General features: G+C 34.2%; 1 protein-coding gene across 3 annotated transcripts in view; it reads left to right on the top strand.

Annotated features, from left to right (window-relative positions):
* LOC131153206 (probable UDP-3-O-acylglucosamine N-acyltransferase 2, mitochondrial) overlaps positions 1–18,218 on the top strand; it is a 69,075-nt gene that overhangs the window by 21,939 nt on the left and 28,918 nt on the right. For all 3 annotated transcript variants that reach the window (XM_058105359.1, XM_058105361.1, XM_058105360.1), the window contains exons 2-3: positions 14,704–14,911; positions 15,662–15,738. In XM_058105359.1, coding sequence (XP_057961342.1) covers positions 14,704–14,911; positions 15,662–15,738 — 285 coding nt within the window. The remainder of the gene's footprint in view (positions 1–14,703; positions 14,912–15,661; positions 15,739–18,218) is intronic.

Below are 18,218 nucleotides of genomic sequence, written 5' to 3'. Positions count from 1 at the left end.
TTAGAAGGTAGAGATCTACATAGATGCGAATTGGGCAGGATCAGCAAAAGACAGAAGGTCTACTACCGGCCACTGTACCTATGTTTGGGAAAATCTAGTAACATGGAGGAGTAAGAAGTAGAGTGTGGTAGCCACAAGTAGTGCCGAGGTTGAATTCAGAGTTGTTGCACAAGGGATGTGTGAAGGGCTATGGTTACAAAAACTTTTGGAAGAACTACACATCACAGTAGAGCTCCCCATCAAATTCTATTGCGACAACAAAGTCGCCATGAGTATTTCTCATAATCTTGTTCAGCACGACAGGACTAAACATATAGAAGTGGATAGGCATTTTATAAAGAAGAAAACTGAGAAGGGGACAATTTGCATGATCTATATCCCTACAAGAGGACAATTAGCAGATATTTTCACTTAGGGATTACAAAAATCTAGCTTTGAAGAGTTCATTTGCAAGTTGGCCATGATCAATTTCTATGATCCATCTTGAGGGGGAGTGTGGAAATCCTGAATGATTTGGAAGGGATTTGGAGAAGATTGTAGTAGAAGATTAAGGCTCTAATTAGATATGATATTTAGGCTAATTGTATGTGTTGACTTTTATATTTCCATATTTTATTCTCTGTGTACATGTTAAATAGGGACCCGAGTATGTAAATAATACACAATTGAATATACAATAGATTTATTCTCATTTTCTACACTAACATTATTATATTAAATTAAATTTATGAAATTTAATGATAATGTACAAAATTACTCATAAATTATGGAAATTAAATTAGTCAAATAAATGAAATAATTTAAACTATATTAAGCTAATAAGTACTTTAATTTTTTTAATTAATAGGCTATAATGATTAGGTGTTAAATTACTCTAAATTTGTAAAAAAAAAGTTATTTGAATGTTATTCTACAATTTTAAAATAAAAATATTTAGATTTTAAATAGAGATAAATTAATAACTAAGAGAAATATTAAATTATTAAATTAAAATTACAAAATTAATGATAATTTTTAAAAAATTACTATTAAATAATAAATTTTGGAAATTAAAATATTCAAATAAATGAAATAATTTATTAATTTATATTATAATGAGATAATAATAGTAAATTATTCTAATTTTATTTACTATATTTACTAGTAAGTAGCAATGTTGGATTAAGGGGGTAAATAGGAGAGGGCAATCTTGTAAATATATTGGGGAGAAGGGGGATTTTTTAGTAAATAAAAAAAAAATATAAGTTAAAACATGACATTTAAAACATAAACAGCAATTTGCCTTTCAGTTTCAGTTTAGCTCTTTCCTTTTGTGGTGCTGGTTGCTGCTCGTTTTTTTGGGGGCGTCGGGGGGGGGGAGGGGGGGAGCGGCGACAATGGACTTGAGTCTCTCGTCTCTCGGACCTCTCGGTTTCTTGCTCGCAGCTCTGCGAGAGCCTTAGCCAATAGGAAGATTGTAGTGATGGGATGGGAGTTCTTGCTGTTGGCTGTGTGTGACAACGATGGAGGTGGAGGGTGAAGTGGTGAAGCCGAAGGCTAGAGGCAGGGTCGAAGGGTTAGAGCATGGAGGGGATCCAAAGGCTAGGGCTTTTCGGAGTTTGAACTTCGAAGGTGGAGGCAGGAGGCAGCTGGAAAAATGGAATCTAGGGTTTTTTTATTTTTTATTTTATTTTGAAGTTTGAAGATGGAAGAAAAAGAAGGCTTTTCGTAAGTCCCAGAGGTATGTATCCTACTGCTGCATGAAGCTAATTTATAGAAATAAATTATGTAGTGGTAACCTGTAGGCCTTCGATGAAGTTGTGGAATTATTGGCTTGAATCTGCAGAGCATCTCAGCAAGATATCTGCTTTCCACTGTATACACTCATGGGTTGTACACCTTGCACAATCATGTGGGAAAAGCAAAATAAAGTCACAGAACACTCAGAATAGCACTGAAATTCCCCCCTCCAATTTTTTTTTTCTTTTTCCCCCATGATTTCTTGAAAATTTTGGAAGAACAACTAAAATTTCCGACATTTCGTTTGAAATTTACCACAAGCTCGAAATTTTGGTCGACTTTTTTCAAAATCGAATATGTATTTCAACTTCCTTTTGGGGCCCCTCGAAATTCGAAATTTCGATCGAAATTTTGACATTTTGGCTGAAATTTAAGTCCTTGGTTTTAACCTTCGTTGTGTAGATTTTGAGTGTCTTAGAGTAGGACCTAGTTGGATAATGGAGCACGACTTCACCCCCCAAGCATTTATGCCTTTTGTCTTATCTCAGCCAACCAATAATTATGGGCATTCCCCTTTATATAAAAATCTCGCTCTTGAAGCCAAGATAATACACCTACTCATCACTTATAACATCCTACCTAGAACTGGATCTAGGGATCACGTGTCATATCTAGATTGTTTTGTGATGCAGTGCTTGTATACTGGAAGACGTCTAGATCTTCCCTCTCTCATCATTAAGCTGATGATAGCCAAAGAGGAAACCCGTAAAGTCATTCTTCCTTATAGAGGGGCTCTAAACCCCATTTTTGAACACCTTGGGCTGGCTCGTCTTTCCATGTTATTTGTTAAAAGAAAATCATCTGATAGATCCTCATCAACCACGATCAAACAAATGGGTTATGAGTTGGCCGATGTACTTGGGTGGATCCCTAAAAACCGTGTGTTGATGTGAATGTACGCATGGAAGAGGAACGCGAGTATGCATGTCAGGGTGATCCACACCATGAGGAGCCATCTGCTAAAGCTGGTACAATTGTTGCCCCTTCTGCTCATGCCTCCATTTTAGGAACTCTTCATGATCTTCGTCGGCATATGGACTACCGATTCGATGTAATGCAAAAGGACTTCCATACTAACTTCAATACCTTCCACCAGAGACTACAAGGGATTGAAAACCAACAGGACGGTGCCAAGGGCTTAAATTTCGAACGAAATGTTGAAATTTCGGTCGAAATTTCGAATTTTAAGGGGTCTCGAAAGGAAATTGAGATACAAATTCAATTTTGAAAAAATTTGACTAAAATTTTGAGCTTTCGGTAAATTTCAAACAAAATGTCGAAAATTTTGTTCTAAGTGTTTTGTGACTTTATTTTGCTTTTCCCTCGTGATTGTGCAAGTTGTGCAACCCGTGAGTGTATAAAATGGAAAGCAAATATCTTGCAGAGATGCTTTGCAGATTCAAGCGAACAATTCCACAAATTCATCAAAGGCCTGTGGGCTACCACTACACAATTTATTTCTTTAAATTAGCTTCATGCAGCAGTAGGATACATACCTTTGGGACTTGAAAAAAGCCTTCTTCTTCTTCCATCTTCAAACTTAAAAAAAAAAAACCCTTAGATTCCATTTTTCCAGCTGCCTCCTGCCTCCACCTTCGAAGTTCAAACTCCGAAAAGCCCTAGCCTTCGGATCCTCTCCATGCTCTGATCCTTCAACCCTGCCTTTAGCCTTCGGCTTAACCACTTCACCCTCCACCTCCATCGTTGTTGCACACTCGCAGCCAGTAGCAAGAGCTCCCATCTCATCATTGCTATGTTTCTATCAACTGAGACTCTCGCAGAGCTGTGAGCAAGAAACCGAGAGGTCTGAGAGAATCGTGACTCGAGTCCACTGACACCCCCCCCCCCCCCCCAAAAAAAAAAACGAGTAGCAGCCAGCACCACAAAAAGAAAGGGCTGAACTGAAACAGAAAGGCAAATTGCTATTTATGTTTTAAATGCCATGTTTTAACTTATATATTATTTTATTTACTCAAAATCTCCCTTCTCCCGAATATATTTACGAGATTGCCCTCTCCCAGTTACCCCCTTTATCCTACATTGCTTCTTACTAGTAAATATAGTAAATAATAATTAGTAAATAAAGTTAGAATAATTTACTATTATTATCTTATTATAATATAAATTAATAAACTATTTCATTTATTTGAATATTTAATTTTCATAATTTATTACTTAATAGTAATTTTGTAAAAATTATCATTAATTTTGTAATTTTAATTTAATAATTTAATATTTCTCCTAGTTATTAATTTATCTTTATTTAGCATCTACATATTTTTATTTTAAAATTGTAGAGTAACATTCAAATATATATATATTTTTTTACAAATTTAGAGTAATTTAACACCTAATCATTATAGTCTATTAATTAAATAAACTAAAGTACTTATTAGCTTAATATAGTTTAAATTATTTCATTTATTTGACTAATTTAATATCGATAATTTATTTGTAATTTTTTACATTATCATTAAATTTCGTAAATTTAATATAATATTTTAATGTTTGTCTTATTTATTAATTTTATATCGATAATAAAACATCTCGAATAATTTTCTTTTAAAATTGTTGACTAATTTAACATCTAATTTTTGATTCATTGTAACCTTGTAGAAAAGTAAAATTATTTACAAAAATGTCTGAAGGAAGAGAACAAGATCTAACATGGGAACATGGGTACCCGATGCCCAATGTAAAGAATGGATTTATTTGCAAATACTGCATAATTCAAATGTAGAGTGGTGGTGTAACAAGATTAAAAATGCACTTAGAAAATTATGACCCGTAGCATAATATAAAATTCTGCGACAAAGTACCTCCAGAAGTTAAGTAGGAAATGAGAATTTTTTTAGAAAGAAAAACAACAGCTAAGGCAAAGAAAATAGAAAGAATGAATCAAATAAAAAATGAATTGCGTGGAAACTTGATGCAACCACAACAAATTAATGAAGAGGACGATGTTGACGATATTGCATACCCGCCTGACATTTCTCCCTATGAAAGGTCTGCATATTGTCAAGCATTCTATGCTTCAAAAAAGACGGAATGGGAAATAGACCAATCTCGTAGGTTTGCAGGTAGCCAACAAGGAGGTAGTTCAGAGGCTAGTAGTTGTGGCGGGCAACCTTCGATGAGGCGATCTCAAAGTGTGAGAGAGTTAGAAATAAAGCCATATATTTCAAAGCCTTCTCAATATTACAAGTTAGACACAGCAAAACAAAAAAATTTGAAAAATTAATTCAAAGGAGGTAAAATAAAAGAAAAAATGAATAGGTTGATTTCAAAGTTTTTTATATATGATAATATTCCACTTGAGAAGGCAAAATCACCTCATTTTAAAAACATGGTATGGGGTTGCCAATCAGCTGGAACAGGAGTTGATCCACCCGACACCCTATGAAATTAGAACAAAATACCTTGATTTAGAGGTAAAAGAAATGGAAGGCCACGTAGAAGAAGTGAAGAAAAAGTGGGCCACGTATGGCTGCACTGTAATGTGTAATGGGATAGAAAGGCCCTACAAAATCATCCATCATAAATTTCATGGTTTACTCGAAAGGAAGCACAATTTTTCTAAAGTCAGTAGATGCTTCTGACAAAATAAAAGACCATGAATACATATATTCCCTATTAAAAGATATAGTGCAAGAGGTAGGAAAACAACATGTTGTCTAGGTGGTGACTGATAATGACAGTGCCTACAAGAAAGCGGGTCTAAAATTAATGAAAAAATTCAACTTGTATTGGACTCCTTGCGCTGCCCATTGTATTTATCTCATTTTTGAGGAGATTGGAAAAAGAGAGGCAATAAGCATAGTGATCTTGTATGGGAGACAGATCACTAATTTTATATATAACCATGGATGGTTGCTTGCTAAAATGAGGGAGTACTGTCAAGGGGATATTGTGTGTCCACGAGCCACATGATTTGCTACAAACTACATTGCCCTTGATAGCCTACAAAAAAAGGAGTAGGTTTAAAATCTCTATTCACATATGATGAATGGGCTGAGCATGCTCTTAGTCAAACAAAAATGGGTAGTGAAATTGAAAGCATAGATCTTGACCATCAATTTTGGGATAGAGTGGCAAAAGTTAACTTTTATGAGCTTATATATCGAGTATTGCGTATAGTCGATAGTGAACTGTGACCAACATTAGGAGTTTTGTTTGAAGCAATAAGGGTGATGAAAGAGGCCATTGAAGTAGGTGCAAGAAGTTCAAGATGAGTTCTCAAAGTAATCAATGACCGGTGGGAAAGAACCCTTGAACATCCTCTTCATGCAGTAGGTATAAAATATTTATAAATTTAAAAAAATTCTTATATAAAATTACTTATTACATATTTATATTTTACTTTATTTGATTGACAACTTATTTTTTAAATCCAAAATGTCAATACAAAGAAGGTGTTGGGGAATATCCTTATTTTCTTGATGCAGTTCACAAAGTTTTTAACACCCTTGAGCCACATTCCTCTAGGTTGGATCAAATTGGAAATGAGTTATATTTTTAAAATAAAAAGTAAATAAAATAAGTCTTAATCCATGTTTAATTATTTAATAACAATTTTTTTTAGATTATTTTATTTAGAGATGCTAAAAGAAGCTTTGGAGAAGCAGCTGCTAAAGAAGCTTGGGCAACCATGGCATCTGGTAAGTATTTATATATAAATGTACAATACAAAGTTACAAACTTCTAGTACAATTTACTAAGTACTAATTTATGTTCTTAAAATATCTTGCACAGTTGATTGGTGGATGATGTATGGATCAATTGCTCCAATCCTAAGGAAGCTAGCATTGCACATTTTTTCACAAACTGCATCTTCATCAGCTTATGAACGAAATTGGAGCATGTTTGGACTCATTCACACAAAGCAAAGAAATAGACTAGCCTACACTGGACTTTAGCAACTTGTTTTTTGTTATTATAACATGAAGTTTCGAATAAGAGATATGGAGGCCGAAATTGACAAAGTGGCTGAACAAAATCCCTTGGACCTTGTTGACATATCAGTTGAATTGGGTCATGAGGATCAATATCCACTTTTTAAGTGGATTAGACCATCCCATCTTGATGAACGAGACGGAAGTCGCCATCCGGAAATGGCCAAGCATGCACGAGATGACTTTGGCATTGGTGTTAATCAGGTGATTGGTGGAAGAAGTAATATCTAGTAGTGATGATTCACAAATGAATCTTGGGTCTAGATATTGAACTTCATCCACTATGCCCTTTGGTGGTGATGATGATAACGACGACGATGATGCTGGTGGTGACGGATCTAACCTCGGTAATAGCAGTGGGTAAGATGGTGATGGTAGGGACTATAGAGGAAATGAAGAATGACAAGATTATAGACCAGAAGTGGAATATACACGTCCTCCCAACTAGAAGATGAGGGTCCACAAAGAGAAACACGTCCAGTTGATAGGCAGTATAGTCGTAGAAGGGGAAAAGGGAAGATGCATCAAATAGAAGAGGATACTTTTTCCCTTAGTGTAGAATTTATGAGTATAGGAACAAAGCATGAATCTAATAGTTATAGTGGTTATGAATCTACACAGAACAGCTCCTCACAATCTACATATGGCCAACCGTTTCCATATGCAAATGAGCAGGCACGACAATATGGAAATGGGAAACCACATGCCTATGGATATGGACAAACAGGCCAAGAATATGGGTATGACCAGTATGCAAATGCAAAACAATCCTATGGACATACACAACAAGTAGAACCTGCAAGAAGACATCCTAGCACACGAAGATCTTTTGGCCAAGTAGAAATTGCCATGAACCAGATGACTATGGAGGAGTATGAACAACACATGTAGACCTATACTCAATATTTTGAAAGTTATATGACATGGAGTGATTATTGTAAACAATATATGTCATCTTGAAATCCTAATGATAGGGATAGGAGAGATGACTTTGAGCCACCATGAAAGTCTATGTCCATGTCTATTAGATCATTGAATGTATGATATTTATTGAAAATGTAGTTGTTTAAATGATAATTTGTTGCCTTAATTCATTAAAGGAATAGCTTCAAAACTTTATAATCATTTGAATGTTCTTCACTTCATAGTTTTGTTCGCGATCATGGTCTTAAATTTCCACGAAATTGTCGAATTTCCGTCGAAATTTCCGATTTCCGTCACCCTCGAAATCGAAATGGCAATCGATTTCCGTCTTGCATAATTTCCGTCGAAATCTCAACGAATCATCCGAAATTTATTGAAACCTCAAAATATTAGCAAAATTTTAACTACACAATGAAATTTTGTCAAAATTCAAATGAGAGATTCAAGAGTGAAGTGAAATTTCTCTTTTAATTTATTTTATTGAAACAAAAGGTTACCACAAGTGCTTTTGAAATTATATGAAAAAATAAACTTATAGTAATATTTTATTTAACCATTCATGTCTAAATTATCAATATTTGTATAATAAGTAATATTTAAATGAATTATGATTTCATTTGCATTAACTGAATCTGTTTAATGTACATTATGTATCAAACATGTTTGATACACATACTATTTTACAACTTTTCCACCCTATACAAAACATAGATGTATTTAATTTGTAATATATTAGTCTTAAAACTTATATTATTATATTTGTTAACCATTTCTAAAGTTTCACAAAGAATTCCATGCTTTACTACTAGTTTCCGTTATTTTTTCAAATCGAAATTGAAATTGACATTGAAATCGAAATTTCCGTCGAAATTTCCGTTCTTTTGGAGCTTCGAAATTTGAGTCGAAATCGAAATTTAAGACCGTGTTCGCGATATGCAGTTTAATATCCTATACACTAAAAACTTGTCATATATGCATTTTTTTTAAATGTATTTTGATACCATATTAAGCATAATCATCTATTCTAATATTTCCTAAAGTTTTATTGTAAATTTCCATCATTTACTATAAATTTTTGTAAATTGAGACCATCGAAAATTTCATTGAAATCAAAATTTAAGTCCTTGGGTAGTGCTTCCTCGTCAAAAGTGAAAGCACCCATGGATGCAAGCTTGAGTGAAGAAGAGGACGAAGATGACGAGGAGGAGGACGAGAACTTATCCGGTGGAGATGATATCGATGAGGACTAGATGAGAGATTTACTGGCTATTAGAGAGAGAGATCCTTGAAACATTTTGTATCTGATTGTACTGTGATTGTACTTATTTTTTTTCTTTGATCCATGGAAAACAACTTATTTATGTAATGGTTATTGCTATTATAATATATATATATATATATATATATATATGCTTTATTTGCAACCATTATGAGATCTATGTGGAAATACTGACTATGTATGCATGTTGACTGCTGAATGTTGATTGTGACTTTTCTGCTAATGGTCATATCTTTGTGAACTGCATGCTGGTTGTTGGCCAACACATGTTTGTTATTGTTGCTTATTTGCATGGTTGTACTACAATGCTAACTTTTGTTGAAATCTTTTTGCTGATGTCCAAAGGGGGAGAAAAATAAGCAAAATGCAATTTCAAGCAAAATGCAATTTCAAGCAAAATGCAATTTCAAAATCAAGACAAAAATACTTTTGAATTCTATGTCAAAAGGGGGAAATTTTTTTTGGGAAAATTCCTTTTTTAAATTCCAAGTAAAAAGGGGGAGAACTTATTTTTCAGAAAAAGGAGAATTTAATCACAATTGAGCTTAAACAAATGTTTTTACATTATTTATTTTTATGTTTATGCTTATTGTGAGGGAGAGCCTTATCTAAGCTACTTCATTTTGCTCTTTATATGTCATCATCAAAAAGGGGGAAATTGTTGGCCTAACAAGGCTTGATCTTGTTTTGATAATGACAAACCAAGACATCTAATTGTGCTATCAAGTGTATTTAGAGGTATTATAGTTTAAAAGCACAATGAATGATGAATAATGAAGACGCCATGAAGAACACAAGTAAATCATCGATGGCTATTGAAGAAGAGCTTGGATGAAGATCAACCTTAAGGATATGAAGACCTAGTTAGTTTATACTTTGTATTGTAAACTAGGCCTTATATAAGTACTTCTCAATTGGTTTTTGTTTTGAAGCTCTTAGGATGTTTATTTTGGACTTAGATACCCTTTCAGTTCTTGGAAAATATTTTTACAAAGTCCAAATGATATTTCAAAAGGATAAATCAGTTTTGGAATAAAAAAGATAAAGGAATATTGAGTTTCAACATGTTCAGGCTCATGGGGCAAATGCTCAGTCGACCGAAGGCAAAAGTCTGAACAAACTGGTCTGACATCAGAGAGTTCGAGCGACCGAACCATTGGTTTAGTTGGCCGAATGGCTATTGCCATTATATAGTTCCAGACAGTGTTGGTTCGGGAGATCAAACTTCAGGTTCAGTTGACTGAAAGGCTGCTGCCTGTTTTGAAATTCAGATTTTAATTGATATGGACAACCGAATTCCCAGTTCAGTCGACCGAAGCACACGATAAGTTTCGTTAACGGCTTAAAATCTTTCCAATTTTTAAAGATAATGTTACCAAAACTTGCTCAAACGGTCATAATTCAAACCTAGCTATTTATAGCTAACCCTAATTGTGTTATGGCAACAAGAAAGCAAGACATAACACATTGTTTTACATTGAAATCTTCTTGCTGAAAATATTTTTATGGTTTATTCTTTCAAGTTCTAAGCTGTCAAAAATCCAGAAAACCGAGCCTATCTCCTTGAGCTTTTTAGCAAATATCCTTTGAGAGTATTATAACGTTTATTGTGTACGAATCTGCTCTAGTTAGAGGGTTTTCTTTGTACGAAAATCAGTTCTTGATTTCTTTGTGTAAAGTGACGGCTCTGGGATTGAGTTGTTGGCAAGCGAAAGGGTTGTTTTCGCTTGAGAGGCTTCTTTGCCTACTGAAGGAAAGAGGTGTCTCCACCTACTGAATGGAGGGATTAGTGAATTCTCATAGTAGGTTGCTTGAGGCAAGGACGTCGGCACGGTTGCTGAACCTTGTAAAAAATTACGGTGTCACTCTTACCCTATCTCTTTTATTTTCAAGCATATTAATATTGAAATATATCTGCCGTGTATGCTGTGAATGCTCTACGTTGATTTGTAAATGCTGTGAATGATTTGAATACCCATATTGATCGAACTCGGCTGTAGTTACGAATATTAGTGTTGTGATTTATTTACCGGGAATTATATTGTGTTTGTTCATTATTCATTCAAGTTATTGTATAAATTATTTGGTGGTCAAGCATACTCTTGTTAATATTGATCTGCTGCAAGCAATGTTAATAGGGTGTAGTTGATTACATATTGATATATAAGTTTAGGTTCTCTTATATTTAGGAATATTGATATTGGTATGGATGTTTGCTGAAAATACTCTGTGGTGATTAAAGTATTTAGATCACTTGTGAAAAACAAGTTAAGATAGATTAATTTTCTGCATTAAAATTTTAAAATACCCAATTCACCCCCTCTTGGGATTAAACCTGGACTTCCAATTTGTTTTTGGATTACTTGTCTGATTTGGGCACTAGATATGAGAATATTGATTGAGTGCTTGCCAAAATGTGCTAGACTAGCATTGTCTTGGAGTACTAGACACAATTTTAGCAGTCATCAAATAGGAATAAAGATTGGAATGAAAGCTAACTCGTCGATACTTTTATTGATGGTCTCCCACATGACATTTGATGTGAGGTCAAAGTGCGTTGGCCACGGATTATGACCACTGCAATTTCCTTTGCATTATTAGAAGTTGTGAAGTTGGGAGAAGAATGATGCCACTTTAACAAGACCATTAGCGAGCAATATGTTAGTAACACTATGACACCACTTGCTCCTCACAATCCTCTTGCCAAACGATTGATTTAGGAGGAATTTAAAGAGTGAATGACAAAGGGTTTGTGCTGGCATTGTGATTTGACGTGGCATAGAGTTCACTGTTGCATAAAGGGATGGCTCTTGATGATTGAACTAGTGGAGCAGCTAGAAGAGGTAGAGGATGACTGTGCTTATTCATATCAAGAAGGTATGGGATCTGATGATAATGATGAATCTATCTTCGTATCACGTCTTTAGTTCTTGCTTTAGTTGAGTATGCTTGATCTCAAACCATGACAATTAATGGCTTTCTAAAATGCAAACCTATTACTATCTTAATGGATATAGGTAGCATTAAAAATTTCATGGATTCTAAAATTGCTAAATGGCTAGCCTATCCTATGGAGCAATGTGAAAAGTTTGATGTGAAGGTTGCAAATTGGAGGACCTTGACTTGTCAAAGCAAGTGTCTGAAACCATGCAAAATCATGGGTTATATGTTCATTTCTTTTTGCTGCCACTAGAAGACTATGAGGTGGTTTTTGGTATTGAATGGTTAAGGACTTTAGGTGATATAGCTTCGAATTTTTCTAAACTAGTTATGAAGTTCACCGTGAATGGCCCAAAAGTGCTCTTAATGGTAAATGTTGTTGTAATGTCACTACAGTTTCAAGCCATGTATGGAGAAGCTCCTTAAAAAGGAGCAACATGGCTGCCTGGTACAACTTCGGGTACTAGAGGATTTACAACATCAATTCGGCTAGGATAAAGGGTTAAAATCTCTTATTTTAGAATATTTTGACCTATATGTGGAGCCATAGGGATTGGCAACTCAACAAACACATGAGCACTGCATTCCTCTATTGCCATGTAGTGCCCCTGCCATGGTTTTGAAAAATGAACCAGTAGCCGAATCGGAAAGGCCACTAGGTCGGTTAGATTGGTGGTCGAATTGGTGACATCAGCATGATGTCATAATATATATATATATATATATATATATAGCTATATATAAATTCATAATTATAAATAATGAAAAATAGAAAATATCTAAAGGTTATGTTGTATATGCTTAACATTTATTTCCCAAATTTCAAGCCAGATCATAGTAACTTTCATTTTCAAAATATCAATCAAAAAAAAATTCAAACTCAAACATATAATACAATACAATAAAGCACAGCAAATTCTATATTCTTCATCGTTAAATTCAAATTTTAGTATTTCAAATTTTAAATAAGCATTACATATTCTAACATAAAATAGTCATACAACATTACAACATTACAAGTTTACAACCCAACAATTAAAGGCTTTAAGCCCCTTAGAATTACAAATTTATATATAACACTTTGCAGAATCAATTCCTAAACTAAAAGTAGGTGTGAATCGAAGTAGTGATTCATCCACATCACTTGTTCCCTCACGAGGACCTTCCTTCTCTGTACCACCACCTTGTTCTTGATTTTATTCATCATCATCATCCAAATTCTCAATTCCAGCATTTTTGATAGCTCCATAAGATGGAGTCCCTTGCTCTTAAATAATGAATGTGAAAGTATGATTAGAAAACAACTACATAAGTGTCTAGCAATTAGATTATGTAAGAAATTGATTTTCTTTTCCTCACTAGAGTCAGCCTCCCCCTTCAAGTTCAGCACTTGTTGGTTCCTCATTCATATATTTCCAATCTTCAAGAACTTCTTTGTTTATAGAATGAGACTCTTCTTCTGTTATCCAATCTTCCTTGATCTCAATATGGTTAAGAGATATATGATCATAGAATTTCTTTATCCTCTAACCATTCCTACAAAATATTTGACAATATTCACCTTTAATTTAGTTTGAAGAACTTTATAAAATTGAAACAATTTAACATTAAAGATATATTATTCAATTTACCTTTCTTGCAAGCATATGTTGTAAAGAACATAGACAAGATCATTGAGTCTGGAATGTTCTAATCTATTTCTTCTCTTAGTATGAACTTGCTCAAAAGTAGATCAATTACGCTCACATCCTGAAGAGGTGGTGGTCTGACTTAAAATTCGAAGGGCCAATTTTTGCAGAAGTGGAGCACAAGATCCATGAAATTGCCGCCATAAAGTTATCATTCAATAATAGAAATATAAGAATATAAATTCCACAAACCATTATTCAAAATTAAAGAGCAAGAATGAAAATATTTATGAATTTTCACTTACCAAGAGATGCATGCTTACAAGAAGCAATGACAACAACTGTACCAGAAGTATCCCTCTCTTCCACGTATAAAGAGGTTTCATTTGTACATTAAACTTGAAGGTGCACATCATTACCATAGAATTTTGCTATAACTTCGATAAGTTTAGCACAATAATGAAGCCTCGTCTCTCCAGGAAGCCTGCAGGTGGAATCACCCATGTCACAAGAGTGTTTTTTTTTTTTGTTCCTGGGTTCTTGGTTGGTCGGAGATGTGCCAGAGGCTTCATCCAGCATTAGAGTGGTGTCGGCGGAGGTCGGGAGGCTTCCAGAGGGTTTGTCAAAATTCTCAATGTTCGTCTTTGTGGACCACCAGTTCATCTTAAACATCAGGAGAGATCATCAAATATGCATGCCGGCATATCTGTGTGTAGACAAGTTCTAATTTGGCATATGTTTTAAGTTATTTTTCTAGCTTTTAAGGTCATGAACTCTTGCTTAGTGAAATCATGTTTTTAGGCCTGTTATTGAAACATGGAGAGCTTAAGTTTATCATGGAGTCTGGAACGGCATCCTAGGTGCCTTGGCATGTATTCAATAGCACTATATGCATGGATATTTTAACTTCTGCAGTGCAATTTCTGTGCAATTACTTTTCAAGTTTTGGGTAATTCCACTTTCATAATTACTGTTCTGATACCTACCATACTAAATTGGGTAATTTGATAACCCTATAACTGATGCAACTTAATGTGCATTCCCTCCATGTTCCTCCCTCTTTTTTCCTTGCAATTTGAGGTGTCACTAAATTTATTGGCTCTAGTAGTTTTTTAATCAGCTATATATCATTTGGAGTTTGTATAGCTTGTCATTTCAGGAATTAACTTGCAATTGCACATACTCTTGATTTGAAGATTAGAGGATGTTGCTGGACTAGAACACCCAGAATTTCAGAAATGGCATGGTGGAGGTGGGACTTTCCACAAGTCAGCTTGTATAGATCCAACGGCTGTCATAGAAGTTGGTGCCATAATTCATTCAGAGTCTGTTCTTGGTGCAAATGTTCATATTGGATCAGGAACTATTGTTGGTCCTGCAGTATCAATAGGTCAATCAACAAAAATAGGGTATAGGTTCTTTGTTGCCCTGCAATAACTGTGCAAATATTTAATTCTTACTTGTTAATGTGACATGAAATTGTACATTAAATTATTGTGATAGCTATTATTGTCCTTCTTGAAGGCCAGCATGCAATAAAAGAATATACTGAAGTGTTTCTTGGATACGTTCTACTTAAACCTCCATCACACACGCACATACGCTTAGATTTTCATAACAATAGATTAATTGTAGTTTAAAATTATTAAAAAATGAGGTGCATGTATGATTTTTTTCTTGTCATTTCTTTTGGGGTCTCAAGGCATTTCAAGCAGCCGCATAAGACTGATAGGTAATTTTTGGTTTTACCCCCTTAATAAGCCTGACACAAACAACAAAAAACAATGATGATTATTGAGCCTTGATTTACATTAACCTTTGACTAACCTTTTCTTTTATGCTTTCATGTGCTTTTAAGCTATAAAAGTTATCACTGTTCTGAAAATTAACATGCTTGTCTAGATGTAGAGTGTCTTAGGTTTTTTGATTTGTAGCATATAAATTCTGGTAAACATATTTGCAATGTATTGGAACTAATATCTCCATCCATATGTGCCAAACTGGTACAGCTGGAATGCATGTGCAAACATCTATATATTTTAACTGCCATGTAAATTTGTAATATCAATCAAGATTTGTGCCTCATTTAAGTTCACCATGTCACTTTATTCATTTGTTTATTTTGGCTGTTACTTACAGAACTACCAAATTTTCTCCAGGTATAATGCGGCACTCAGTAATTGCACAATAGGTGATTTATGTGTTATTCACAATGGAGTGTGCATTGGTCAAGATGGTAAGACTGGATTGTTTGATTTTTTTTTTTTGGGGTGCATGAGAGTTGAAAAACTTAGATTGATTGCCTGATTTGAACTATTGGCCGAGAGAGTGTTTTTCCTGAGCTCTTGTCAGCATTGGATGGTCTGATCTGGATTTATCATTTACAATACAATTCCTCAAATGAATTGTTTCAACTTCAAGCATTTAAATGACATCTTGTTGTGTCCCTAAGCTTATTTCAATATCATAACATGTTGTCAGGTTCATATCCCATTAATGGTGTAACAAAAAAATGTTTGTCTTCTAAATATAGTGTGTTTTTACCCCTGAGAAAGCAGTTTTTTAAGTTGTCATTTGTCCATCTGGTCTTCCAGTATTGCTCCATGCTTTCTTACTTCTTGTGTGATGCAGGAGATCTGAGAAGCAGCCCAAGGCCAATTCGGCACAGGATCCTTCCAGAATTTGTCTTTTGAATCTATCTTATTATTTACTTAGGCCCCATTTGGATCCAGGATTTTTTTCGGGGAAAGGAAGAAAAATAAGAAGGAAATATATATTCCATTATATTTTTTATACATTAAATAATATTAAAAATAAGTATTTATTCTATTAAAAATAAATATTTATTCTAATATGATTAAAAATTAAGAAAAAATTAATATTAATCATGTGTAAAATCAAAATTTTATTCATTGATTTATTATATATTTTATTTGCCTTCTCACTTTCCTTGATAATCAAACATGAAAAAGTAGATTCTTTTAGATTTTCATTACTTTCCCTCATATTTTTTGAAATTCCAAATGGACTCTTAGAGTTTTATATTTTGATGGATTTGATAAACTTTACTTGCTGTCTTGATTTTTTAGAAGTTAGTTATCTGTCGTGTGACCTTTTTAATAACCTTGAAAGGCTAGGATTGAATGTTTGAGAGTGTAACGAAGGTCTAGGATCATAGGGTTTTGTAGCCTTTGTATAGAAGCACTTGTTCATGTGAATTTAGGTGTAATCCCAAGTGGGGGGGGGGGGGGGGGAGGGGAAGTGAATTGGGTATTTAAAAATATTTCGGTCTCTTAATCCCTAATTTAAAAAATCCAACCATACAAGCACAAATTTGGAGATACGCATATTTCAGTATTACACAACCTAATCAATTCAATCTGTGGATATCTCAACCTATTCAGTATAACCCAATTAATCTCAAGTATTTTAAGATATTTAGATACGCTAGTATTTAAAACATGCACAGCAGATCAAATATGAACATAAGTGTGGAAATAAAAAGAGAGATAGAGAGAGAGCGCAAACACAAGATTTTTAACGAGGTTCAGCCAAACCTGGCCTACGTCCTCGCCTTGGGCAAAACACTCATGGATTCCACTAATCTACTCCTTAAGCCCGGGCGGAGCTTCCCATTACAAACCGTTGCTTACAAGAGGCGTAGCTTCCTCCTACTCTGCTGCTTACAAGAGGCACAACTTTCTCCTACTTTGCTGCTAACAAGGGGCACAACTTCCTCCTCCCCCGTTCCCAACCAGAACTGTAAATACAAGTGATAACAAATAAATCTGGATACACTCAGATTGCTTCTCAACAAGCTAATGAGTACAATAAATTCCTAAGCACACTCACAGGATATAATTTGAAGCTCGATGAAGTGTATGTCATGTGTTCAATAAAATCTTTTGTCATAACAAATGTATGGTCTTTGTATAAAAATATATATATGATACGTGCTCCAAAGATTTAAACCAAATATATGATCTTTGTATATAAATATATATATATATATGAAACGTTTGCTCCAAAAATCTAAACTTTATTTAAAAAGTTTCTTCACAAAAGATATCTCAAAAATATGTATTTTGGAGATTTTAGGATTTGCTCTCAAGTAGTTTTTGCAATAATGGAATACAATGAAATCTTTGAATAAAGTATAAACGTGAATGCTTTCAAAGATTTAAACTCTAGCAAAACTTTTTCCCAAATAAAGATTTCAAATAATAAGTCGGTGAAGAACTAGAGTTCTTGCTCTCAATAAAATATTAAAAATAAAAGAGTATGAGAGAAGAAATACTTTGAATATGATGATTGAATGCTAAAAAATTAAAGTTTGTTTTACCAAACCTCAATACCCAAGATGTTTGCAAAAGTATGAGTGAACGCCCTTTGATCTTGAAAATCAACGTAAAGAATGCTCAAGAATGTTTTTATGTGAAGAGTATTGGCAAGAGGATATAAAACTAGGTTTAGGGTTTGATATTTATAAGCATCTTCGTATATGGGCGTATCCTGACTGCTAGATCATAAAAGAAATATTTTTGTTAATAAAAAATCTGCCCGTTGAGCTCTGGAGCGTTGTTTAGCCTGACGGACTTGTTGACGAGTGGATGCATTCGTCGCCGAGTGTTCTTCATGAGTTTGTCGACGTGACTAGGGGATTTGTTGACGTGTGGGCTGTTTGTATTTTTTCATCGACGAGAGCAGAGTGTTCAG

The sequence above is a fragment of the Malania oleifera genome, chromosome 4 (genome assembly GCF_029873635.1).
Source record: "Malania oleifera isolate guangnan ecotype guangnan chromosome 4, ASM2987363v1, whole genome shotgun sequence".
NCBI lineage: Eukaryota > Viridiplantae > Streptophyta > Magnoliopsida > Santalales > Ximeniaceae > Malania > Malania oleifera.
This window is presented reverse-complemented; position numbering and strand designations above follow the sequence as displayed.